Here is a 27752-nt window from a genome sequence, read left to right on the forward strand (position 1 = left end):
TCAGCAAAGACTTCCTGAAGGAAGTGGTTGAGCTGGGGCCTGTAAGACTGGTGGTGTCTTCTAACCAGCAATGGGGTGGAGTTCAGGAGAGGGTCATTCCGGGCATGGATCCTTGTCAGGTAAGAAGCTCTGGAGGCATCATGTTGTCTGAAGGGCCTGGCCAGGTTCAGCGAGGTTGGAGCTGACACACAACTCTGCCATTCTTTACTGCCTTACTTCAGAGAACTGCAGGGAGGCCTCCTACCAGGCATTCTACTGCTCCTCCTTTGCTCTAAGGACCAGAAAGAGTGAAGAGAAGAGGGAGCACTCTCATTCTTTTGGTTCTGAGGCATGCCTCAGACCATAGGGTTAAAGTTATGGGAAGGCAAGTTCAGGCTCAATAATTAGGAAGTGCCTTCTAACAATATTGGCTTTTTCACATTAAAACAGACTGAATAGGAAGGGAGTGATAGGCATATGTTCACATGTGTCATGTGCTTAGTCATGTCTAACTCTCTGTGACCCCATAGACTGTAGCCTGCCAGGCTCCTCTGTCCATGAAATTTTCCAGGCAAGAATACTGGAGTGGGTTGCCACTTCCTATTCCAGGGAATCTTCCCTACTCAGAGATCAAACCTGTGTCTCCTATGTCTTCTGCCTCCCCATCCATCAGTGATTTGCCCAAACATTAGTTCTAGTAACTAGAACTACTTAGGCCAGGATCAGAATGCACACCCAGGGACCTGACTTCAAAGAGAGTGACATTTGTGTGTGTGTGTGAGGTTTCCCTTAAGGTTTATGTAAATGTTAGTCTCCATTTCTCTTTTTTATTATTTTTTTCTCCATTTATTTTTATTAGTTGGAGGCTAATTACTTTCCAATATTGTAGTGGTTTATGCCATACATTGACATGAATCAGCCATGGATTTACATGTGTTCCCCATCCTGAACCCCCCTCCCACCTCCCTCCCCATCCCATCCCTCTGGGTCATCCCAGTGTACCAGCCCTGAGCACTTGTCTCATGCATCCAACCTGGACTGGCAATCTGTTTCACACTTGATAATATACATGTTTTGATGCTGTTCTCTCAGATCATCCCACTCTCGCTTTCTCCCATAGAGTCCAACAGACTTTATTTTTTAAACCAATGCTGCCTCTTACAAAACATTATAGAATTCTGAGCCTCGGGTTTGACCAGAGATAATAAAACATACTGACTTGCTGACTGTTTTGTATCTTAGTTTCAATTTAATGAGCAAACAGCAAGCCAAGACATCAGGCATTTCCTTTTATTAACTTTTAGTAGACTCCTGCTGAAATGGTTCAGAGGTCCAGGAAATGTCATCTACAACCTCACTGAAGAATGTGGTGAGAAAAATACTTTTACATATGTGTGTGTCTCTATGTGTCTATTTTGTGTTGCATCTCTGAGGTTGCTGCCTGCTCTGTAGGGGTGCTCAGAAGCGTTTCTGGAGGGCAGTCTGGATATTCTTCAGCAGGCCCCACTTAGCTCGGTTCTTCCCACGCCCGTCTGGTGTTACCACCTGCAATCAGAAGCAGAGAGCCCTGGCACCAACCACAAGGGGCACAGCAGCTCCCAGAGCCTTGCCTCTGCAGCGGGCCAGACACTGCACACATTATCTGATTAGCTCCTCATGTCCAAAATCACATGGGGCAGGTGTCATTGATCCCATTTCAAAGACAAAAAAAAAAACCAGCCTCAGAATAACCAGGTAGATTTCCTAAAGTCTCAGAGCTACTATGTGGTGGGTTTGGGATTTCACAGAGAAGGTCCCACTTCTTTAAGGCAGCTCATGGGACTGAGTGCTGATCATTGTGTTGGGCTTCACCAGAGAGTAGCCCCAGGGTGCTCCCCACCCAAACCCTGGAAACTGTTTCTGTCACAGCTCATCATTTGTACATTTCAGCGAGTGTGTTTCATTTTCTTACCAGAGTGTGAGCGCCTTGATTGGGATGTAGAGGCAATGACAGTCTTTCATCTCTGTATTGCCAACATTGGATATGGTACAGAGAAGTGTCTTAGAAAATTGAATGAAAGGTGAATAGAACTATAATTTGTACATCTGCCAACTGTTTCTCTTTTAGCTTCATACTATCCCTGACCACAGTGCATAGTCAGTGCTCCCTAGAAAAGGCAGCTTGCATTGGGTAGCAGGACTTTCCTAGGAGTCTCATCGACTCAGCTTAGATGTGAAGCTCCATGCCTTCCCTTGAGGGTGATGGACTTACCCAGATCTTGCTCTGGTGGCATTTCTGTTCCTTCCTAATACACATTTACAGACAAGGCATTTAGGGAGTGAGGTCAAAATCCGGGTGTGATAGACAGCACACAGGATCAATGAGCTCAGTCTCGATGGATCAGGACTCATGGGGGAGGTGGAGTTGGGGTGCAGTTTGGATTGTGAAGAGCAATGTTTATACAAAGCACAAAGTCTGTCTATATAAGATTTTTATGTTTGTATTCAAAGGGAAAGGACAAAAAATAGACACTATTACCATTATGCTCTCTAGTTTTGCAAAATTTATTTTTAGTTTTAGAGAAAACAGGGCTTCATGCAAGATAAAGATTATATGTATGGTGTTAGATTACCCATTCCTAGATAAAAATGGAAATAATACGTGGAGATAACCCTGATAAGGGTTATATAAATGTGTAAGATACACACATAGAGCTACTGGGGGCAGTGAGGAAGAAATAACAGTGTTGTGACAGGTTGGGAATTGACTCATAAAAATAGAGGATTTAAATTCTGTCTTAAAGGACAGGATCTTCAGAGATAAAGACTGAGTATGACATGTGAATGGGGCAGTGGGGACTGAGGTGTATTTGTGAACAAGAGGATCAGATGAGACAGGACAGAAGAAACAGAAGAGAACTTGAGATACTAAAGACACTGAGATGATAGCTGATAGACCTTCCCCAGCCCCAAACCTCAGATGGCTTTCCAAATCAATTCTGTCAAACTTTTGAAAAAGAGTAGTTTTAGAAAATAGAAAAAGAGCAATAGTTTCCTAGCTCATTTTATCAAGCTAGTAAAATATTGGTTCCAGAAGCAGATGAAACCACGTAAGCAAAACAATATTGGTCCAGTTCATATATGATCATAGATGCAATACTCCAAAGCAAAATATGAGCTAACTAAAGCCAAGTATGTTATAAAAATAATGCATCATGATCATAGAGGGGTTTATTACATGAATTAAAGTAGAGTTTAACATCAGAAAAAATAATGTGATTTATTTCATTAATGCCTAGAGGAGAAAAATCACATGATTATCTTAAATGATATAAAAAATTATAAAGTTGCACAAGCTCTCAAAAATTTAAAAGGAGAAAGAACTTTCCTTAACTTAATAAAGACTATACATCACAAAAACTAAATAAAAAAACCAGCAGGGTTCAATGCAAAAACGTTAAGATTAGAAATAAGACAAGGACATCAACCCTTAGAGCTGCCTCTTCTATAGGACTGGCCAAAGGTACAAGGAAAGAAAAAGAAACCAGTGTTCATGAATTGTAAGGAAAGAGATAAAACTATCATTATAGCTGATATGATCTTATGCTTGGGAAAAAAAGCAGAATCAACAGATAGACTCTCAGAATAATCTCAGAGAGATTATTGAGATTGCTGGAATCATGATTAACCTATCAACACAGCAGTGTTTTTTCCTAAGCCAGCAATACATTGTAAAATATAGTTAAATAAAAATAACATTAATAATATACACTAAGTCTGTAAAATATATAGTTTAACCAGAAGCATGTAGTACAAGACTTGTAGACAAGAAGAATTTTAAAACCTTAATAAAACACACAGGAGGTGATTTGAACAAAAATCAGAAATATTACAAAAATATTAACTGTTTCAAAGTTAGAGACTCAGTGCCTCCCCAACTGAATTCTACTTGTTTTATCTTTCCTTGTTTTTCTTTAGGAATTCAATTTACTTACTCCAAAATGGAATTGGCCTTCAATAAATGAGACCTTTAAAAAGCATTAATTTTCATGGTTCATGTAAAAGAACACATATCTATGATTAACTAAACAGACCTTTAAAAAGAAAGAAGGACAATAGGGAGACTTACCTTAGCAGTTCATTAAGACATAGCACAAAACTGAAATCAACAATAAAGTAATGTGGTACTGACATAAGAGCAAACAGACCAATGGAATACAACAGAGAGCTCAGAGAAATGCCTCTAAATATATGGCAATTTAATACAAGATCAGAGTGGCATCTTTTTTGTATTCTAATGGAGAGGATATTGCTAAGTAGATGATATTGGGAAAACTGGCCTATTCAATGTCCAAAAAAAGGAGAACATACATACCTAGCACTACACACAAAGGTGAACTCTGGATGGATTAAAGTCCTAAATTTGAAAGGTGAAACTAAAGTTAATAAAAGAATATGTGGAAGATTACCTTTGTGATCTAAGCCTTCTTAAGGACTTTTTAAACAAAACTTCAAAAGGTCAAACCATGAAAAAATAATTGGTGACACTGATCACATCAAAACGGAAGATTTCTGCTGTTTCATGAAGTACTCAATGAACAAAGTTAGTAGACGAATGTCAGAACTGAGAAAATATTAGCAGTATCTAAAACCATGATCTAGAATATATAAGGTCATACTACAAATCATCTAGAGAAAGAAAAATGCAATGGAAGAATGAGTACATGTTATTTAGCAGGTTATCTGCAGAAGAAGGAATCCTGAAAACAAGCATATGAAATGAAATTCTAAATAATAAGGAAACAGCACTTTATACCTATCGGCCTGGCAAAGTGGTAATGGGATAGGTGGGGTTTAGGATATAGGGACCCTCATTCACTCCTTATGGAATGTACATGCATCCAGTCAGATCAAGTACACACACTCTATCCCCAGCAATTTCAGTCGTGGTATATGTCTGATAAGGGCTGAATTGTGTCCTTCAAAAATTTTTATGTTGAAGTCCTATTCCCAGTATTTCAGAATGTGATGTGTTTATAGAGACAGGACTTTCAAAGAGTTAAGTTAAAATGAGGTTATTATGGAGGGTCTTAACAAACCTAGACAGTGTATTAAAGACACCACTTTGCTGACAAAGGTCCGTATAGTCAAAGTTATTGTTTTTTCCAGTAGTCATGTACGGATGTGAGAGTTGGACCATAAAGAAGGTTGAATGCCAAACAATTGATGCTTTTGAATTGTGGTGCTGGAGAAGACTCTTGAGAGTTCCTTGGACAGCAAGGAGATCAAACCAGTCAATCCTGAGGGAAATCAACTCTGAATACTCATTGGAAGTACTGATGCTGAAGCTGAAGCTCCAATACTTTGGGTACCTGATGCGAAAAGCTGACTCACTGGAAAAGAACCTGATGCTGGCAAATATTGAAGGCAGGAGGAGAAGGGGGTGGAGAGAAGGGCAGAGGATGAGATGGTTACATAGCATCACTGACTCAATGGACGTGAGTTTGAGCAAATTCCAGGAGACAGTGAAGGACAGGGAAGCCTGGTGTGCCACAGTCCTTGGGGTCACAGAGAGTCAGACTTGGCTTGGTGATTGAACAACAACAAATCCAGTGTGATTGTCTTTATAAGAAGAGAAAGTCTGGGCACACAGACACACCCAAGGTGCACTTGAATGATAACAGACCCTGTGAGTCTTTTCTCACAGGGAGAAGGTAGGGAGAAAGTAGATATCTACAAACCATGGGGAAGGGTTTCAGAAGAAACCAGACCTTGATCTGGGACTCCTGGCTTCCAGAACAGTGAGACAATACATTTCTGTTGTTTAAGCCAACTAGTCAGTAACGTTTTATGTGACAACCCTAGTAAACTAATAATATGTCCCAGAGAAAGTCTCACATTCCCATCCCACCCACGAAATATGAATAAGGCTGTTCACTGAGCATTATTGGAGGTCACCTGAGTGTCTATTCTGCTGAGTAAACAGGTAAAACCTGGTGAACACCAGCTCATTGTAAAGGATGGGGCAGTGTTAAGAGTTAGGGGCTAAATGTGCCCGACAACATGGGTGGTTCATAAAAACAGTGTTCAGAGTAAAAAGGTAAGACACAGTAAGTTATGTAACACCATGCTGTTTGTGCAAATTAATAACACATTCCAAACAATACACACCATGTAACAACACATAAAAGCAACAAGATGCACAGAAAACATACTGGAACATATATTTAGGGAGGAATAGTCACAAAAGTAATTAAATACATAAATAAGAAAGGGCTTGAAGTCCTAAGATTTTTTGCCCAATAAAACATAGCTTTCAAGAACAAAAGCACCCTCTAATACAAAAAAATCAAACAAACAAAAAGAAAAGGGCCTTACATAGACCCATGTTGGTAATGGACCATGGGTTGAGGTATCTGACTAATTCCACCTTCTATGTGTGAGGTTAAAAAATTATAGATCAGGTTTGAGCCTAAATTATACTCATTCCAGGGTTCTAACTTATTGGCAGGGAAAATAGGAAGGGACCAATAGGGTTCTATTTACATGAACCATCAAGGAGCCCTTTGGAAAATAATGAATTCTAAGGAGACAGAGCATATAAACCACTTCAACTTCATATCAAGGCATGGAGTCACTGTGAGTACGTGGGTGAGTGAGTGGGTAGCTTTGGGGTAGTTATTTCGAATGTGTATTAGTGTTGGTCACTCAAATTATCCTCTAAACCCAGCCCCTGAAGATGTGTGTGTCACCTTAAGGCAGGGTGTCTGCAGTAGGGACAGAAGGAAAACCAGAAGGAAGCTTTTGTGAAACTGGACATGTCCAAGAAGGCCAGGTAGCCCTGCTCTGCGGCTGGACTTCCAGCCTAAGTGCAGCCTGAGCAGGAAGGAAGCAGCCCTGTGGATATTCAGCCTAGCTGGCAGGACCACTTCCTGAGCACACATGACGCACAGTTGAGGGGCGGGAGCCAGTACAGACTGAGAAGGAATTTGAGAGGATGGGTGGGGACAGGGATTGGTGCGTTTCCTTAAGAACTGTAGGGAATGACACAGAACAGTACCAGTTTGTGATTATTCTGGGGCCTGAATATCTATCCCCAGACCTGATGTAACCTAGGACATCTGGTCTATGTCAGATGTGGTAGGCAGAATAAATTCCCCCGCAAAGATGCCCATGACCAAATTCCAGGAGCCTGTGAACGTCATCTTACATGGCTGTGCTATGTGTGCTGAGTCGCTCAGTCGTGTCCGACTCTTTGTGACCCCATGGACTATAGCCTGCCAGGCTCCTCTGTCCATGGGATTCTCCAGGCCAGAACACTGGAGTGGGTTGCCATGCCCTCCTCCAGGGGATATTCCCAACCCAGGGATCTAACCCGGGTCTCCCACAATCCAAGCAGATTCTTTACTCTCTAAGCCACTAGGGAAACCCTGTTACATGGCAAAGGGGGATTAAGGTTGTAGTTAGCTGGTTTAAGATAGGGAGATTAAGGACCTCCTGGTGGTACAGTGGCTAAGACGCCACGCTGTCAATGCAGGGGCCTGGGTTCGATCCCTGGCCAGGGAACGAGATCCCACATGCTGTAACTAAAGATCCTGTGTACTGCAACAAAGACCCAGTGCAGCCAAATAAGTAAATGTTAAAAAAAAAAAAAAGATAGAGGGATTATACTGGATCATCAAGTGGATCCAATGTGACCACAAGAGTCCTTCAAAGTTGAAGAGGGAGAGGCAGAAGGGAACCAGAGAGATGATGATGTGAGGACTCAGCCTAAATTTGCTGGCATTGAAAACAGAGGAAGAGGCCATGAGCCGAGGAATGTGGCAGCTGCTTGAAGTCTGAAAAGGCAAGGAAATGAATTTTCCCCTGGAGTCTCTAGAAATTACATAGCCTTGCTCACACCTTAGATCTCTGATCCCCAGAATTGTGAGTTAATAGGGAAATTTGTATTGTTTAAGCTACCAATTTGTTATAGCAGCAATAGGAAACTCAGGCACAGAGAAAAGTTAGATTTGTCAAGGAAAGACTTCCCTGGAGATTTGAAGTCAGAGGGAGACAATGGGGTGAGAACGGGGGCAGTGGTCGTTAGGTGCCCTGAGGTCTAGAGGAAGAGTAGGAGGAAGGATGGAGGCCACAGAGTACATGACTGATCCAAAACCATGTCTCCATTCCTTCTCAAACATCAGTGAAGCTCTTGGATGGTAGAAACTCTCACCTGTGAACTAGGCGCCAAGAGGGGTGAGCAAGACCAGCATGATGTCTCTCCTCACTGCTCAAGTCCAGTACCCTTTCCGATGTATGATTTTGCTTCGTAAAAAAAAGTCCCACTCACTGCTGTTGTTTGGACAGCATCCTTCCAGAGTGTGAGGCCAGGTCCCCGAGGCTGAGCCCACCCTGCCCAGACTTCACTGCATCTCGTTATCTGATTATGGTGCATGGGACGAAGAACTTTCCTGCCTTGGATGAGACCTAGGTTCCCACTCAACTCCTTCAGGTTACATAAGGCCAGTCAATTTCCCTCTCTGAGCCTCAGTTTCCTCTTCTGTAAACTGGAGGTAGTAACTCCCTGCCTTCAAGTGGTTGGGATGATTACTGATAATGAATATACAGTGTTGGACACAGAGTCGGCCTGCAATGAGTGAGACCTTTAAAAAGTGTTAAAGTTAATTTTCATGCTTCGTGTATTAGACTGCAAATAAAATCCCTAAAAAATAAAATCAACAAGCCGCAGACTATGAAAATCAAATATAAAAGATGTTATTTCACTTCCTTAACAAAAGGATGGGAATATTGTATTTTGGATAAGAAATGATTCTGCTGCCTCGTTATGGCATTTTAAATGAAACCTTTCAGGAATACCTGCATAGCACTGATGCCGAAGGAAAAAATATTTCGATTTTATAGGAAAGAGCTGAAGTCATTATTTTTATGAACCTTTATAAATGTCATTCAAACACACCATCTTATTTTCATTTGCTATTGAAGCCGTTACTTATGCAAATCATGACAAATGTTAAGGAAAGCTGAGTTTCCCCTGGAATGCTAATATAATCACAAAGGAGGAAGAATTACTTCTGAAGGAAAAATCTATATTGCAGCTCTGTGAGTCAGATAAAAATGAAGCTTCCAGAAAAACTTATTAATTAGTGCTCTGCTTATTTAGAAATTGTGTTAAAAAGAAAAGAAACTGGAATGAGTTTTCTTTCCTTATAGGGAGTGCAAATGCTTGACATAAACCGTTTCAGGGGGCTGTCGCTTCTCGATTGATTGTAAAATAGCACAAAACTACTTTAAGGCCTCTTACAGTACTTTGCAATTATTAATTTATGTATCAGTTTCTTTCTTCACTCTTTTATGTAGACATTTTTTCATATATTTATTTGTTTGGTCACATTTTTACCTGTGTATTCATTCAATAACCATTAAGAATCTGCTCTATGCACAGTGCTTCGGTAAGCATTGTGGGAGAAAGAAAGATGAATTAAACGTGGATTTTGTTTTCAAGCAGTTCAGAGTGTAAGAGGGATGACAAAATATCTACCTAAGGAAGGCTGACACTCATTGGTCTGTCCACCCACATCTTTGTCCCTTGCATCTAAAAATGACTTAAGACACATGTTAAAAAAAAAAAAATGAGTAACATTACTGAGTGCCCTTCATGGCAAGACATTTCAGAGGAATTTCTAAAAAATGAGTAGGCAGATGGAATCAGATTGAAGGAAAAATCCATAGTCAAAAGGACATGCTGTCAAATGTGGCAGGAGCAGAGGGTGTTCTTTGCTCTGGAGAGAAGGGTACCAGCAAGAACTGGGCTGTGGGGCAATTGAGTGACAGGGGACCTGGCTGGGGGTCTAACGGGGAAGTGGCCAGGCGAATTTCTCATCACTCACCCTGCCTTCCCATGTGAGTGTCTGATCTCCATGGAGGGGGAGGGGGTGCACAGGGGTGCTGTGCTCCACAAACAGCGCATCAGGGTGGAGTAGAGGGCCCCTGACTCCCAGGGAGACTTGCTTCTCATGCAAGGAGCAACAGCACAGTCCTGCCCCACCCTACCTCCCACTTCCTTTCATTACCAGAGGTAGCAACCAGTCAGATTCTCTTCTGCAATCATTTAACCCGAGTCCAAGGGCATGGAGCTAGTCAGACTGTGTTGGTCACACACAGGTTGCACCACAAACCTCCAAAACCATATGCAAGCTGAATTTAGGGGAGGAGAAATGATGGGCCAGCTAATAGTGGTGTAGATTTGGACAGAAGCAGAGGTGGAAGTAGGGTGTGGGTGGGAGGGAGTAGAATGAGAGATATTGATGGAGAGACTGAGAAAAACTGATGACTTGCCAGTTTTCTTGTGTATCAGGTGTGTGTCCCGTCTGCAAGTGGTCTCACGAGAGTCCTCTCTCTCTGTACTATAAATTTCTGTTTTCAAAAGTCAAAAGGAATGGATTTATTCTCTTTACTTCTAAAGGATCTCTGATTAAGATATAATTTACTCTGATTCCTAACAGCACCATCATGGTTGTACAGTAAGATAGTTCTAGGCAGTCTTGGCATTTTTTTTCCCCTTTCTCCTTTGAATATCAATAAAATTATGCCTATGAATGTATTTTCCCTGGAGATACAAGGAAGAACCAGCCTTACATCACAAAAAAAGATAAGAATAATCTTATCCCTTCTTTTTTTGGAGTCCTTCCTGGCTTGCTCACCGGCAACTACTTGACTTTCAGATACACAACAAATACATTTTTTAGTATAATTATATCCTAAATATGGCATGGGACACACTAACACTAAAAAATTTATTCATTGCATGTGTCCTGTATTTATATTGGTTAAATCTGATACACTATCTTTGCTTGAGTCACCACTGGGACTAATGAGTCACTTTTTTTTTGTCTATCTTACACCAAGATTATTTGTTTTCTAGACCTTGAACTCCTTGAAGGCAAGAATTATGTCTTATTTTCCTCAGAACCTCTACATCCTAACCTGATACCTGGCATGAATGTTTTCTGAATCAGACTGAAGTGACGATTCTCAGACCTCATTGGCAAAGTGGGTTGAGGCCAGGGGCCCTCTCTGTGTCCTTGAGAAGCAAGTTTTCTGGGAGTAGAGGGGCCTGTCACAGGGTGAGTTCCATGATCTCACGATCATCCTGACAGCTGCATCCAGAGTGGATCAAGAATATCCGTCTGAGAAATAACGTGCACAGTACCTTGCAAATGTCACTCCATTGCCCGGGACCATTATCATTGATGGCTCGCACTTTAAACAGATACTCGGTGTTGGGGGTCAGGTTGTGTAGCTCCAGATTCTGCTGCATTATGTCCCGAATTTGTCCACAGAGCTCTGTCCGCACATTGTTAGGAGGGGAAGAAATGAGTTCGTAGAATTCCATCTCAAAAGAGTCCACGTTTTCTGTTGGGCATGTCCAGTAAACCTAGGAAGAAATGGATGTGTTAGTGGGGTATTAGCACACGCCATGCAGTTTTCTTTTCCTTGAAGATCTGTGTTGTAGACCCCATGGGGTAAGTTTAAAATGACTCAGCCCCTCTAGCTGCTGAAGACCTTGTGCAACAGTCTTGAAAGGCTGGGTGATGAGTCCTGACGTGATGCTTACCAAGCGTTTTAAGAACACAGATGCTCCTCTGGCTTCAGTTCCTATCAGTCAACACGCAGGTGATCTTGCCCTCTGAACACCACTAACCAAAATGTCTACTATTTACTGAACACCTGTTACACATCAAATTCTGTGTCAGACATTGCCTGACTCATGCGGTCCTCACAACTCCCTTGGAGGGAGATTTTATTATCCCATTTTATAGTGGGGGCTTCCCAGGTGATGTCGTGGTAAAAAGCCTGCCTGCCAATGCAGGAGACACAAGAGATGCGCGTTCAGTCCCTGGGTCAGGAAGAACCCCGGGAGTAGGAAATGGCAACCCACTCCAGTACTCTTGCCTGGAAAATTCCATGGACAGAGGAGCCTGGTGGGCCGTAGCCCATGGGGTTGCAGAATCAGACATGACTGAATGACTGAGCATGTATGCAGGCATTTTACAGCGGAGGCTCAAAGGTTTACATTTAGCAATTTCAACTAGAAGTTGAAAAGTGTATGTATTTCAACCCTTCATTTATATACAAAAGAGTAGCAAACAGGTGAAATGACTCATTCATGTAATGGAGAATGTATTTTCACACTCAAAGCATAAAACGTCAATTCTTGGGAAGAGAAATATTAACAGATGTTAATTAGTAGATTGTGCCTGACATATAAATATTTTATAATAACTATATTTAAATAAACATTGCATATTTTATTTAAATTTTCATGAAATTAAGTGTTATTGTACTGTACAGGGAGCTCAGCCCAGTTGCTCTGTGGTGACCTAGAGGGGTAGGATGGAGGGTGGGGTGGGAGGTAGGTACAAGAGGGAGGAGATGTATGTATACTTGTGGCTGATTCACGCTACTATGTGGCATAAATCAACCAATTGTAAAGCAAACATCCACCAATTTAAAATTTAAAAATGTTGTGTATAAAATAAATTTATAACTACTCTTATAAGTATACATATTTTAAAGTTTCTATGAATTTGTATGATTAATTTATAATTATTTTGTATATATTTACACTTTTAGAAGTGTAAAAAGCTTGACTTATTAATAAGTCATATATATGTATAAAGTTTTTAAACATTTTTTGATCATAAAAATGTACTCATTTTAAATACAAACTTGGAAAACACATAAAAAGTATAAGAAAGAAAGAAAATAAACATCTCTTATAATCTCACAGTTGTTAATAATTCATTATTATTTCTTTCCAATTTTAGAATACAAACACAGAAATTTATATAATTTGGATTATATTGCTTTGATTCCTGCTTTTATTCACTTATTACATTTTATATATGTCCCTATATCATTAAAAATTCAGTAAAGCACCATTTTAATAATTGCCCCATAAATGATTTAGTCCTTCTATAGTTGAACATTTAGGTTGTTTCTAATTTTATACTTTAATAATGATTCATTGAACACTTTGGGGCATGGATCTTCATCACATTTTTAATCATTTCCTCAGGAGGGATTTCTAGAAATAAAATGGAGTTTTTATAAAAAAAACTCTTTAAGATTTTTAAGATACATAGTGACAACTCATAAGGCTAACTTAAAGAGTACTTCTTGTGCCAAAAGGAGACAATAAATTTAAGGTTACCAAAGGAGAAATGTGTAGTGGTGGAGGTATAAATTAGGAGCTTGGAATTAACACACACACACTACTGTATATAACATAGATAACCAATAAGGACCTACTATATAGCACAAGGAACTGTATTCAATATTCTATAATGACCTATATGAAAAAGAATCTGACAAAGAATGAATGTATGTATATTTGTAACTGAGTCACTCTGCTGTACACCTGAAACTAAAAAATCATTGTAAATCAACTACACTCCAATTAAAATCAAAAAACAAAAACAAATATCCCCAAGCAAAAGAGAACTGTTAGTCAATCATCACTTGAGAGAGATGCCAACACCGATTTCAACTTCTTTATCACTGAGCACTGTGATTCCTGTGTGAACTACATCCCATGATCCTGAAATAGGTGTATTTCACCTATTCAGGTGACAATATAAAAAAAATGATATTTTTATATCAAATACCACTCTCTGGCAGTAGGTTTAGGTTCAATTTCGAGAGTCAGTGACTTCACTGAGTTTTCCTATGTACGTTCCTTTCTTGAATTCATCAAGGGACCATTTACAGGTGGCATAGGGAGACTGTTCTCCAAGCCCAAGTATAGAGCAGATATCACCAGTCGTTCCCATCCAGAGCTAGATCTTGCCAACCTCTCAAGTGGTCTGAGTTGCCTGTAGATGAGACCTTATGCAATCCCTGATACAATGTCACATATATTGCAGGTTTTGCTGATCTCGTATCATTTGGAAGTGTAGGTTCAGCTGCTTAGTTGTGGGTACCTGCTATGTGAAGGGCAGAGATACATTTGCTTGTGTCTGACAGCCCATGGGAGGATATGTTCTGTATGTTCTACCTTGCAACATAAGGTCATTCTTGCAGTTAATTATAATTGCCAAAACATAGATTATGATGTTTCAGGAGAACAAAAAATGTAAGGCTTGGTCAGTTCTCCCTTTAATTTTCTTGTTTCTAGATCCTTTGATACTGAAGTGTGGTCTGCTAATTGGCAGCAATGGCAACATCTGGAAGTCTGTTAGAAGTGCAGAATCTCAGGCCCCACTGAGACCCACTGAAGCAGACTCTGCAAATAACAAGATTCCCAGGTGCGTGTTAATGTTTGAGAACCATTAGTTTAGGCTTCAAGGATGTTAAGTGTCTTTGTGAGTGTTCTCAGACCATGAGGACAGAAGGTGGATTCTGCAACCCATGGAAGCAGGCCATGGGTTGACTTGGGAATTGTTCCTCTAGTGACCCCAAGAGGAGGCAAGATACGCTCTCGTAGAATACATTTTTTCCTCCCTGGATGCTAATTGAACATTATATGAACTATTCAGTTTAGATTCATTCAGCTAGATTTGAAAGGAATGTTAAAAGATGGGCTATTTGTTCATGTTAGGCCAAGAAGGTCAAGGAAGAGTCACATCCCTTGACGCTGAGAGTTGTAGAGGTCTGTGAGAGCCACATGCCCTTCCCTCAATAACAGCGGAATCTCAGGAGATAAGAACTGGAATTCCATTGGGGATTATCCTTCTAATGTTTCCAAATCACGAAGAGTCTAGATATTTTCTTTAGAAAAAGTAGCAATTTAGGAATCACAGCTGATAGATCATGGAGCCCGCTTTTCTAATTCCAATTTCTGTTCTCTTTCTACTGTTACAGGCTTTCCTTTGGGAAATATTACCCTCTTCAAGCAGTCTCTTCAAATTACTTTGTTTCCCAAACTGCAGTCTCTTTCAATAGAGAAGCTGCCTTTGAAGTGGAATTGGGGCTTTCAGATGCATTTCTGGCTATGAGTTAAATATATTATTTGGTTTAAGCCAATCTCAAGCTCTAAAGAATTCAGGAACTTACCCCTTTTGAATGGACTGACCACACAGAGTCCAGAGGAACAGATCTGAGTGACCAGATCCTAGTGGTCAATGAGCTAAGTGCAAACTTTCCTGACTACCCACCTCCATACCATAGCTCACACCCTCCCATCTTTCCTACAGGGCCCAGAGCCTTTCTTACCTTGGCAGCTCTTGGATACACCAGAGTCTGGTAGATAATAATTGGGCCTGGAGTTTGCACAGAGCTATCGTTGAATGAGTACCAGTTGTGGAAGCTATTGCTATTCTGCACAGGCTGGTTTTCTACCCCTGCACTCCAGTACGTGTAGAGGCCATCTGTGGGCTTGGCAGGTGCAGCTGACTGGGTTCGCCCATAGGCCTCCAGACCTATCTTGGTCTTCTCACAGGCAGAGGCATTGAAGGACAATAAAGAGGAGCTTCGCTGGTATATCTGCTGGTTGTCGAAGCTGTGGGTGCTGAAAGTGACCTTCCTGGCGATCATCATTTCTGAGTGCAGGGGGTAGGGGGATGGCAGGGAGTCCCCGGAGGAACATACCTTCTTGGGTCCTGTGGGGAAGAGCTCGTGAATGGCACTAGAGAGCTCAACGAAGTCCAAGGGCATGCAGTTCAAGGAGTGTAGCCGGAGCTGTGGGTCAGGCCTGTAAGTGCTCTGGATGCCATCCTCTATCTGTTCCACCAGGATCTTGGCTGACTGCAGGAATGCCACTTGGCCTGTCTCCTTCAGTGCCTCCTTGGAGTAGGCAATCAGGCCATCCATTTCGTTCACCTTCATGGTAGTGACATACACATACTTTTCAATCTCCTTCTGCCTGGACACCTCCAGATTCTCTATCTGCTCCATGATGGTTTTCTCTTTCTCCTGGAGAATGCTGCGCAGCTTGAGAAATCCATTTCTGATCTCTTTTCGCTTTACCTCCTTGTCAGCTTTAAAGCTGTTTTTTAAAATATTGAATTCCATGAGGTCATTATCAATTTCATAGCGGACTGCAAAACAACCAAGTTAGTTACTTCAGTTAAATTTTTCATTTCCCCAGATATCAAAGCCAGTGGCAAACTGGAGCATACTAACTTGGGCTCCAAAGAAGTGGGTGGAAAGGGAGGGAAACCACTTGTTGCTGGGCTGAAAGATGCTAGCATAGGTTTATAAAGTGACTTTGGCCTCTCTCCACACACCCTTCTCTTCCTCCTTGTCTAATATTTCCCTTGGGTATGATAGCCAGCCTTCCCTGGCATACTTCTATCTAATAATTCTTACAGCCTTGGGTCGAAAGGTGAAAGTTCAAGGCCACCCTTGATATTAGTTTTCACTCAACTTCACCTGTCAGCAAGCTGGACTTAAGAAGAGGTGATGTCACAAAGTGATGGATTTGCCCCATGTGAAAGCCTAAGCTTTTGCAGGGGTGGGAGAAGAAATAAATTTCTGATGACTACTTCTAAATATTGCTTTGCCTCATTCACCAAAACCCAGCCCTAGACAATAGTGGCAAATCAGCAAAGTTCCTCTTCGCTGTGGCTTCTCTTTGACATGTCCTTTTTCTCTGCTGGGGGCTTTGACTCCCTTGGGCTCAGCTGGACTCCCTGTCTTACCTACCCCACCTTCCACTTCCTTTCCAGAAAGGGTCTGCTGTTACAAGTCAAGGAAAACCAAGTTCATCCTGCAGCCTTGACATGGCATTTGGGTTTTAAGTCTACTCAACAATTCAACAAACATTTATGGGACACCTGTTCCACATCATCTACTTTTCTAAGCTCTAGGGATATAGATATGAGTATGAGAGGCCACTGATGCCCCAGGAATGCACAAACCCAATGGTACTGCAGTGCAGAGAATGCCAGGGCAGGGTGAGCATGCGGTCCACCTCTGCCTGTTAAATGGCAATTTCATTGGTTTTACAGGGTTTTAGGCATTAGACAGCAAATTGAATACAGGTAAACCTTCTGTGGCCTATTCTAGAGGTAAGGTCCTCTCCAGGAAAGACTGATTCTGCAGTGGATTGATGGGCTATAGTCCTTTCCAGATTTTACTCAGCCATGGGGGTGACCAAATCTTGGTTGGTAATGTGGTCCTGGATCACAGTAAGTTGGATCTCTGTGGGTGGTGGCCTTTGTGACAATGATGTGCATTAAACCCTAGGGTTCTGGCAGACTGTGAAAAGAGGACGATGACTGGCTTGTTTACCACCGTGACTAGGATATATAGAGGTGCTGGAAAGGTGTTTGTTGAGTGTGAGCCATTCTGCCATATTCTCTAACATCTTCAGGGTGAATGTCAGCAGTGTTGCTTTCTGGTCTACTCTCTGAAGCCCTCATTTCCTCTGCCCACCTCCTTCCTCACACTGGCCCAGAAGAGTGGATGGAGAAGCAATACAGATGGGGGCTGGATAGGGGACTATCAGGATATGATCGCAGTGGTGCTGAGAAATGCTCCCTGCCCTCCCCACATGAAAGCCCTGCTTGTGACTTAGGGCCCCAGAAATTCCACTTAATGATGCATTGATTCCTTTGACTCTTCAGTGGTTACTCACTGTTAAAGATATTTGAATAGGAAATTCCTTGCTTTATTAGGGATTAGTTAGGTATCTGTAGATCAGAGTACAGAGAGACAAGATAAAAATGTCTTGATGAGGGGGAAGGGGGGGCGGTCCCAGGAGAGGAGAAAAGAGAGGAGAGACCAGAAGTACTACCCACCCTCCCCCCCCTCACCCCCACCAAATGCAACTTTGCAAGAGCTCTTCTTAGAACAAATTCAGAGCCAGGTCTCTTTCAGGCACTGTATTTAAAATTAGCTACTATTTATTAATCATTTATTATAGATCCAATCCATACATTATTGTGTGTCATATCCATATATGAATCATATCCATATATTATTATACATTGCATATAACTTCCTATGAGGAAGACATCATTTCCATTTATAGAGGACACTAAGGCTGGTAGCTCAGATGGTAAAGCGTCTGCCTACAATGTGGGAGACCTGGGTTCGATCCCTGGGTCAGGAAGATCCCCTGGAGAAGGAAATGGCAACCCACTCCAGTATTCTTGCCTGGAGAATTCCGTGGACTGAGGATCCTGGTAGGCTACAGTCCATGGGGTCGCAAAGAGTCAGACATGACTGAGTGACTTCACTTCTTCACTTCAAGGCTCAGAGAGGTAAAATGACTGTCCAGGGAAGTAGAAACCAGGGCCTGTCCCTAATTCTATTTGCCTAACTCCAGAGCCTTATGTTTTTAATTGCCCCAGTTGCCCTTCTCTGCCCTCTGTGAGCACCAGAATCACCTGGGAAACTTAAAAAAAAAAAAAAGAAAGAAAGAAACCTATTAACTTTACCTGCTCAGTGAATCAGGCTGAGCTGAGGCTTGGGAAACCGGGTGGGACTGTCTGCAGCTAGATTTAGAATCGAATCCAGGGAACCTTCAGTGGGTCTTGTTAAAAATGCAGATTCTGATGGAGTGGGACCTGAGGCTCTGCATTTCTAACAGGATCCCAAATGACTCCCATGCTGCTGGACTTGGACCACACTTTGAGTGGCAAGGCACTAAACTTCTGAGCTCCCTTTAAGCCAGTGGTTCTCAACATTGGTGTCACATTAGAATTACATGAGAGTTTTGAAAAATCCTCATTGCTTAGCCGATACCTCTATGGGGACAGGATACATATATCAGTTGTTAGTAAAGCTTCCCACTGGTCCTAGTAAGCAGCCAGACATTGCACAGCATCAACCCAAACTGAACCTTCTCTTCAGAGCCAGAGCTTCTCAAAGTGTGTTCTCAGATCACCTGATTTTAAATTATGTGGAGATCTGTTAACAATGCAGATTTACAGCACCTCCCCGAAAATGAATTGAGTCCTTAAGAACAAGTTTGAGCCCTGGTTAAAAAAAAAAAAATTTTTTTTTAAACAAGGATGAACAGGCTCAATTCTTCCCCTATATCTGAATGGATATGCCACAAAAGTGGCCCTTTCCCAACGGCTGGGCTCATTGGAATTTGTAGCCATGTCCCTTCATTGTCTTGTTTTTCAGGTGTCCTGGACTTTGAGAAGTTGATCCCAGCATGACTTTGTTAAAGACCCGGGCTTTCTATGATTGCATGAGGCCCATAGCAGGCTACATGCAGCATCCCCCTCCCTAAACCAAGCTCTGGAGAATCCAGTCAAGCTCAGGCCATGGATCCACCTTAAGAAAACCCTGTAGGAACAAGAGGGGCTTCCACTGCCTGGCAACATGGCTCCTGTATAATATAAGGGCTTCCTTGGTGCTGTTCCCAAACTTAATAAATGTCCATTGATTTCTAGGCATGGAGCAATTGATAAATCAAGGTGTTCCTGAAATAAGATGGTGAGAGGTCCTAAGAGGCATAATTAGCAAGGTCTGTCTCTGACCCACCTCTCTGTCCAATGGAACTTTTCTGTGCAGTTCAGGGGAAAGCTGCCCCCTTGTCATCTGATCAGACATGCTTCTGTGGACACTGAAATATCTGACAGGGGAGGAGCTGGGCTGATCTGGGGCATCCTGGTCACTTGACTCTAGGCCACCTCTTAGAGGAACAGGCCGCAGGTGGTGGTGGTGGTCGCTGTTTTTCAGTCTCTCTGTCTCTAGATTCTGGCCACTGTTTAGCAGAGTAGGTTGTCAAATGAATGCTGTGGAATTAACACAGGTTTTGGACTCAGAGAGACTAGGTCACCATTTACTAGGGACTTTCTGCCAATTACTTCTTGGAATCCCAGTTGTCTTATCCATGGAGGGAATTTTAATGCTGTACTATAAGATTATTGAAAAGATTAGATAATTCTGAAAGGCTTGGGTAAAGTAAGTCTCTGTTCAAGGAAGATATTCCCACTAATAAAAGAGCCTAAAAGAGTCAATGAGATCCTCATGTCTACCCTGGTGGATATACACACAGAAATTACTGGACTCTTTGCTGATATCTGTAAAATATTATTGTACTGGGTTCCATCATGAGAACTTGAGTCAGTTTCCCTTACAGAAACTACAACTATGGTATATGTAGTATTTACATATACCATGAGCAGGTATGCAGAGAAGTCGCAAGCTGTGGACTAGAACATTATTAGCTATTTCTGGGTATTTGCTACCAGTTCATTTACTTTACTGCTTGCAGCCTTGGGGGGAATTTAAAATCGAGGTAACTCTCAACATCACTTAATTCTTTCCCCCTTCAAATTGGGAAAATACTGCAAGGACAAAACAAAATACTTAAGGACAAAACATCTTAGACAGGCTCACAGAACTTCAGAATACTACAGGATCAAGCTCCTTCATTCTCCAAGGAGCAATATGAGGCCCAAGGTCACGAAAATTATAACCAAGATTATAGAATCTTTATGCATTTACTATGTGTGAGATCTGTTTTCATATGTTTCAGATAGAGTGACTCATTTAATCCTCACAAGCATCTAATGAGGGAGTTATTACTATTGTAACAGGGAAGAACAAATATGACTCCATATTATATCTGTTCCTTTCGTTTTAACCTTTGTGTTGTGTTAACCTGTGCTTATTCCTGCTGACTCTGCACATTTTGTAAAAGAATATTGCCTGTAGCCTGAAATATACATGATAGCCTATTCTCAAGACTCCGATCTTCAAGAGTCCATTCATATAGAGGTTAAAAGTTGCAGAACAGAGAATGACATTTGTCTTGTTGCAGATTTGCAAGAACATGGTGACCTGATCTAGGTGGACAGCTGCAAGAACAAGGATATAGACACCAAGAAATTTGCAGCAGCCAATCTTGCCCCTCCCTTACTCTGCCTTTAGAAGAGTGCTTTCCTGAAACCCTTTGGAGAATTTGGGAGTTGGGTGGGACAGGAGCCGCCTGTCTCCTTGCATGACCCAGCAATAAACATTTCTCTGTTTCAAACTCCAACATTTTGATGGTTTGTTTGGCCTCACTGTGTGCTGGGCACATGAACTTGCATTGGGTAACACTATTATCCCCATTTTTCAGCTGAGAAAACCAAGGCACAGGGAGTTAAATGGCTGGCAGTAGTTGCCAGATGTGAATACCAGGCCACTGACTTGCAGCCTGGCTCAATGTCTCCCGGGGGCTTGGACCCCTCCACCAGGTGGAGCCTAAGGCTCTCTGTTAAACTGCTGCTGCTACTGCTGCTAAGTCGCTTCAGTCGTGTCCGACTCTGTGCGACCCTATAGACGGCAGCCCACCAGGCTCCCCCGTCCCTGAGATTCTCCAGGCAAGAACACTGGAGTGGGTTGCCATTTCTTTCTCCAATGCATGAAAGTGAAAAGTGAAAGTGAAGTCACTCAGTCTTGTCCGACTCTTCAGGACCCCACGGACTGCAGCCCACCAGGCTCCTCCATCAATGGGATTTTCCAGGCAAGAGTACTGGAGTGGGGTGCCATTGCCTACTCCGAAACAGATCCTCCCAAATCACCTTCCCCATCAGTTCCTGAACTAGGAGTAGTGGAGGGAGAACAAGGGATCAGGACCTGCTTTGAACTTGGCGATGGCGCTGAAGAGCGCGGCAGCCCTCTCTGAGCAGGCGTCGATGAGGCTGATGGTGTCGTGGCCGTTGTGGAGGGAGGTCTTACAGAAGCCGCAGAGCAGCTCGTCGTCGTTGCGGCAGTACTCTATGATGCGGCTGGACGGGTGGTGGATGCAGATCTTCTCATCCTGGTCCTCCGTGCTGGTATCCACAAACACGTGGTCCTGCATGGCCACGTCCGAGTGGAAAGTCTTGAGGCACTCGTTGCACAGGTTGAGGCGGCAGGTGAGGCAACGCTTGTAGGCGACGCGCTGGCTGCGGCAGACCTGGCAGACGATGGGCCCGCTGGAGCGGTCGAAGCGCCACTTGAGGTAGCCGTGCTCCTGCATGTAGCGCTTGGTGAGGCGGCCGCGCAGGTAGTTCTCGGGCAGCTGCATCTTGTGGCTGTAGGGCATGCAGTGCGAGCGGTTGCACACCGGGCAGATGAGGATGAAGAAGTTCTCGGTGACCTCGGCGTGCTTCTGCAGCCGCCGCAGGCACTTCTCACACAGGCTGTGGTGGCAGGGCAGCATGAAGGAGTGCAGGCGCAGGCGGCCGCAGATGGGGCACGACAGGTGGCTGACCAGATTGCTGTTGGCCGTCGGCATCTTTACCTCCTCCACCTGCGTGTCGCTGCTCCCAATGCGCAGCGCCGTCTTGGAGCTGCAAGGAGAAGAAAACGTGCGAACTCAGGAGGCGGCCTCCGTTTCTCCCTCTCGGAAGGAACAGGTGCATCGCTGAGTTGCAGCGCGCTGTGATGGGGAGAAGCATGGGTTGTCAGACAAACCTGGTTCTAAACCCGCCTCCACCATCCTTTAGGTGGGCTCACGGCATTGAAGTTAATCTCTGTCTGCCTGTCTCCTCATTATAGAATCATTTGATGGGGCTTCTTGAGAAAATGAAAATGGAACTGAATACCTCGATGGCCTTAAGCAGTCCTTGGAATGTTGTACCTGGTATGCAACTGCTTGTTGTTATTTCTGAGCAAGAGAAAAACAGCTTAGAGGGGCAGGCACTTTCAGCTGGGTATTGGGATTCTGTTGGCCATAGATAATATCACAGAACACCCACAGCAGACAAGGCCATTCTGGGACTGTGGTGAAGCAAAGCAGAAACAAATCACTTCCTCATGTTTGAACTCAGAAGCAAGAACATTGTCCAAACCACAAAAATCACCAAACATCCCCTGTCCTGATTAAAAGCAGTGACTGCTGCTTTTTTTCTTAACCAATAGTAGGCTCAACCCTGTTATTTCCATCTTCTATGCAAGATTTATTAAGGTACCCAATAGAAGATTTACCCCTGTGTCCTCCCCTACCATGAGCATAAATCCTGTAATAACTTAGTGATGCCTTCTTACTGAGACAACTCACACTTGCTCATGGTGTATCTCTCTTGTTTCAATGGGACAGTAAATCCAAAGTCCTCCAGCTACAGGTGTGTTCTTCATGGGTTTTACCTAAAGGGCACTGACATCATTATTATTGGTATGTGTGAGAAGGAACACAGGGGTGGGCAAAGTGTTCTTCCCAGGACACCAAGAGGTCAGTCTCCCAGCCAAGCCCAGAACTTGAGTGTTCTAATGATCAGACCACAACTGTGACTTATGGGGGTAGAAGCCCCATTAAAGTTGCACATGATGGAATGCACTGCTTTAGAGTTGTACCATTGAGATGTGTCATCACCTCTCTCATCCTCAGTTTCCTCCTTTATAAATTAAATCTCACAATACTACTTCCTTCATGAGGATTTTAAAGTCTCCACGGAATAATCCATGATAAGTGCTTAACTGCCTGGACATAGTAAGCATTCAGTAAATGTGAGCTGTAATGACTTCATTCTGCTCCTAGCTAGCCCATGTCCACAGCAGAGAAAAACAATGGTCAAGTCTGTGAGAAGTGTATGCTTCTACTGTATGTGTCTGTTGAACATTTATCTAATATCCGAAACTGATATCATATATTGTAAGAACCGTGGATGAAGTAAGTGCATACTTGTAAAATTCAAGTGCATATTCTAAGAAACTGCAATCAGGGCAGAAGCAGTTTGTGAAAATAAGTGAATTAGATGGAAGTATGATAAGATACTTAATTTGTGACTATTCTTATCTTTCTTATCCTCTGTATTAGTGATGTCTGGGGGTTGAATTTGACATTATGCCTGTGTTTTTTTTTTTTTTGTTGTTGTTGTTGTTTTTTTTTTTACTTTTTCCTTCTTGCAGTCCCTATATGCCCCTGGCTTCTTCCCCATTCCCTTAGCCAGGGACCTAGGTCTCAGAACCCAGACAGTCAAGTGTGATTTCCCAAAATAAGGTGCCCAAACATGCTGGAATGGAGTGGTCTTTTGGTGACAGTGCCCCTATGGGGACTTGGGCACCTGGGAAGCTCTCTCTTGGAATTTGGACGCTGGTATCCAAACCTGCTAGCCTCAATGTTTTCAGTCTTATTCCTTCTCTGCTTTCCCAGCCTCCCTGATTTTTCCTGCCCAGGTCTTGAAGGGGTCACCTGGAGAAGCAGGCTAGTTTTACATATGGCAGCTGGCTAGACTACTCCAGTTTGATAAGGTGGGACTCTGAGAATCAGGGTGTGATATAAAGAGAGATAGCAAGAGAATTCAGTAAGAGAGAGGGAGAGACAAGGGTGTTTGGGGAAGAGGAAAAGAGAATGTAGTGAGGAGACAGGTGTTAATGGCCCAGGGAGCTGGCATGGAGGTGAAAATGAAAGTGGGAAAAGGAGATGAGTAAGGCAAGGAGGGATGCGTGAGCTCAGAGTGAGGTGGGATGAGGAAGATGCTGAGCAGGAAGCAGTGATGAAGAACAGGGGAGGCAGGGATCAGACACCAAAAGAGAGGTCAGACGTAAGGAATATCTCAGCGGACCTAGCACAAGCCACCTAACACTTGTGGTAGCATCTCTGACCATCATCAGAAAGCCTCAGGCCTAGACTCAGGCATTCAGTGACCATCATTCCATGCCAAAACAGTTGCCAAGCCAAGCAGCCTGGTCTTCTTGTTGAGATAATGGCCTCTGCTCCTCTGTACAATGACTGCCTGCTCCCAGATTTAGGCCTGTTCCTTTTGTACATGGGTTCCCATCATATCACCTGCAAGTCTCCTGGCTTCCCTTCTTGTTCCCTCCAGGCCATTCTACATCACCTGGGGTTGGGGGAGGCTTTTCAAATCCTGATGTCCAGGTCCTACTCCAAGCCAATGAAATCAGAATGTCTGGGGGTGGGGGCCAGGTATGAGTAGTTTGTAAAGATCCCCTGGTGACTCTCATACAAAACAAAGTTTGGGAGTTCCTGGTCTAAGCATCCCCCAAGAGGCCAATGTCATCCCCCTCTTGTTGGAAGGGCTCCAAGATGCTCCATTGCTAATTTGCAGGAAATGGGGCAGTTGAGAGGAGAGAGGGGTGTGGAAGCTACTTTCTGCTCCTTAGATCTTCGGGACTTGCATTGGGAACCCCTGGGTTCTCTATTCATGCAAAGATCACAAGAGGTCTATGAGTTGAGAGTAACCTTTACCAAGCATCTACTAAGTGCTGACCTGTGAGAGAGAGCATATCCTTCCCTGAAATCACTGAACCTTTGCTCACAGGATTGTTCTTCTAGCCTTGAAAAGTTTTCCAGCCTGCTTCCATTTTTCTGCCTTTCCAAATGCTGTCGTCCTAGAGGGCTGAGTTTTGGTCTTTCCCCTGTAAGAAGTGTGCCTCTGCCACCTCAGACAAAGTGACATAGACTCCTGTGGTCAGAGCAGGAAGAGGATATTCAGTGCCTGACACAGTGGGTTAATGCCTAAGTGAGTAATCGAGACTCTCAATGCAGTGGCGTCTGATTAGGAACAAAGAGAAGGCTGGCAGGAGTTCATGGTCATCTGGGGTATTTATTCAGGCCATAGGGCCAAAAGCAGCTTGTGGAAGCTCTTGCTTTTCTAAGAAGTGTTGCAGATATGAAGGGTTCAGAGGAGGAAGAGGAAGAGCAATTTATATTTTTATATCACATAACAGATTTCAAAGCGATGTTAATCCTCATACCCCCTGAATCACTGCAGGTACCATACTCTGCATTTTGAAAGACAGCATTTCAATTTAATTTTAATTTAAGCACACAAACTCTGGGTTAAAATTCTGACTACATCTTACTAGCGGTGTGATCTTGGGTCATTCAATGTCTTAAATGCTCAGTTTCCTCATAGGTGTGGTGGCCATGGGACAGGGATTACCTGGGGTCATGCACATGGGCCCTGGAAAGTTGTTTTTGCACTAAGCATCAGCTATTATTATTTTGTAAAGGTGAGCGAGGTGGAGTTTAGGAGAGCTCAGCACTCATATGGGGTGGGGCTTGGTTTGGAACTCAGGTCTACACTGGTTAGTGGCTGTTTAGGACACCTACACTTCACTGTTACAAAATTCTTTTTTTGAAGTGGAAGTAATTTTTATTGCTACATTTTGAAATGTAAACAAAAATATTTAAAATAATAACATCATTCAATATATATTTTTTATTGTTACATTAAGTACAAAACAAATTATTTGTAGTATTTTTTAGCTCTTCTTTCCCTTCTATTTTATTGAGATGTAGTTGACATTTAACAATGTATAAGTTTAAGGTGTAGAACATAATGATTTGATTTACAAACATCAGGAAGTGATTATCACAGTAAATTTAGTGACCATCCATCTTCTCCGACAGATAAAAATGAAAGAAATGGAAAAAAATTTAAAATTTTTTCTTGTGCTAAGAACTCTTAGGAGTTATTCTCCTAACAACTTTCATATGTAACTGACAGAAGCATTAATCATGTTTACCCTCTTGTATATGATACCCCTAGTACCTATCTTTTTTTAATTTTTATTTTATTTTAATTGGAAGATAATCACTTTACAGTATTGTGATGGCCTCTGCCATACATCAACATGAATCAGCCATAGGCATACATGTGTCCCCTCCCTCCTGAACCCCCTTCCACTTCTCTCCCCACCCCATCCCTCCAGGTTGTCACAGAGCACTGGCTTTGGGGTCCCTGCATCATACGCCAAACTCCCACTGGCGATCTATTTTACATATGGTACCTATCTATCTTATAACTGAAAGTTTGTATCTTTTGACCTTCACATCCAATGCCACATCCCCACCTTCTGCCTCTGATAACCACACATCGACTCTTTTCCTGTATTTGTTTCTTTTTGAAGTGTAACTGACCCCCAGGGCTATGTTAGATCCTGTTACACAACATAGTGATTTGATATTTCTGTACATTTCCAGATGATCACCACCGATGTCTGGCACATCTGTCACCATACAAAGACCATGTGATATATTTGTACCATGACAAAGTGTAACTAGGGATTTCCCTGGTGGCTAGATGGTAAAGAATCAACCTGCCAATGCAGAGACATGGGTTGGATCCCTAGGTGGAGAAGATCCCCTAGAAATGGCAACCCACTCCAGTATTTGACTGGGAAATCCCACGGACAGAGGAGCCCGGGACTACAGTCCATGGGGTTTCAAAGAGTCAGCTAAAGAAAAAAAAAAATGTAACTAGAATTAATTGCTAGCAAGTTCTTGGCCTCTCCTTTTCAGATAAGGAGGTGGACCTGGGGCGGGAGGGCTGGCCTGCCCTGTCCGCACAGTTGGCGGGGCACCCCCTGGTTTCCAGAGTCAAGGCGGCCCGTGTCAGCCGCGCAGCACTTACGAGGTGCGGATGCTCCGGAGGCGGCCCTTGCGGAAGGTGATGGTGGCATTGCGGCAGCAGCGACTCTCGTAGTAGTAGCACTTGAGGTTGCTGCTGGCCGTGCAGCAGCACTTGCAGTTGGGGTCATTGGCCCAGGAGCAGCAGCACCAGTGGCAGTTGGGGTTCTCGGAGCAGGTGCAGTGGCAGCACTGGCAGTTGCGCTCATCTTTGTAAGGGCAGGGGAAGCAGGTGCAGTTCCGCTCCGAGGTGAAGAGGAACTTGCAGCACAGGCAGGAGCACAGCCGCGGACAGCACCTCTGCCACGTACAACATGGAGAGCAAACACACATAGCAGTATCCATGGCGTCTACATGATGGGCACCCGCTCCTGGCACGTTTTAAGGCCTGCTCTACCGGAATCCTGCTGTCAGTTCTCCCTTGGAGGGGGTCACTCCTCCCCCTGATGAGGCCCGTCTGCTTGGAGGTTGCAAGAGGTTGGCTGTTATGAGGCCTTCACAGGTGGTGTACCTGCTAGGAAGCCCATGGGCTGACATTTACATA

The 27752-nt window shown here is 43.2% G+C and overlaps 1 protein-coding gene across 2 annotated transcripts; it reads right to left on the reverse strand.

The window, feature by feature from the left end:
• Nucleotides 1–1255: 1255 nt before the first annotated feature.
• On the reverse strand, nt 1256–27752 carry TRIM42 (tripartite motif containing 42). 2 transcript variants are annotated; one of them, XM_020882075.2, is made up of 5 exons: nt 27213–27752; nt 21487–22184; nt 15175–15998; nt 11171–11395; nt 1256–1524 (listed from the first exon to the last, which is right to left on the reverse strand). In XM_020882075.2, the coding sequence occupies exons 1-5, from the start codon at nt 27551–27553 to the stop codon at nt 1438–1440; spliced, it is 2175 nt and encodes a 724-aa protein (XP_020737734.2). In that variant the 5' UTR covers nt 27554–27752; the 3' UTR covers nt 1256–1437. The 2 variants fall into 2 exon arrangements, with proteins under 2 accessions (XP_020737734.2, XP_070322777.1); XM_070466676.1 differs by lacking the exon at nt 1256–1524 and adding an exon at nt 9864–10374.

This window comes from Odocoileus virginianus, chromosome 4, assembly GCF_023699985.2.
Source record: "Odocoileus virginianus isolate 20LAN1187 ecotype Illinois chromosome 4, Ovbor_1.2, whole genome shotgun sequence".
Taxonomy (NCBI): domain Eukaryota; kingdom Metazoa; phylum Chordata; class Mammalia; order Artiodactyla; family Cervidae; genus Odocoileus; species Odocoileus virginianus.

Bases quoted from the DNA above. Each gene is read 5' to 3' on its own strand.
- TRIM42 (XM_020882075.2), bottom strand. From the start codon at position 27,553: ATGGATACTGCTATGTGTGTTTGCTCTCCATGTTGTACGTGGCAGAGG. The intron at 11,396-15,174 runs GTAAGAAAGGCT...ATTTCTTCCTAG, and splicing joins TGTATCCAAGAGCTGCCAAG to GTTTACTGGACATGCCCAAC. The intron at 1,525-11,170 runs GTACTGTGCACG...TTCTGATTGCAG, and splicing joins AATGGAGTGACATTTGCAAG to GTGGTAACACCAGACGGGCG.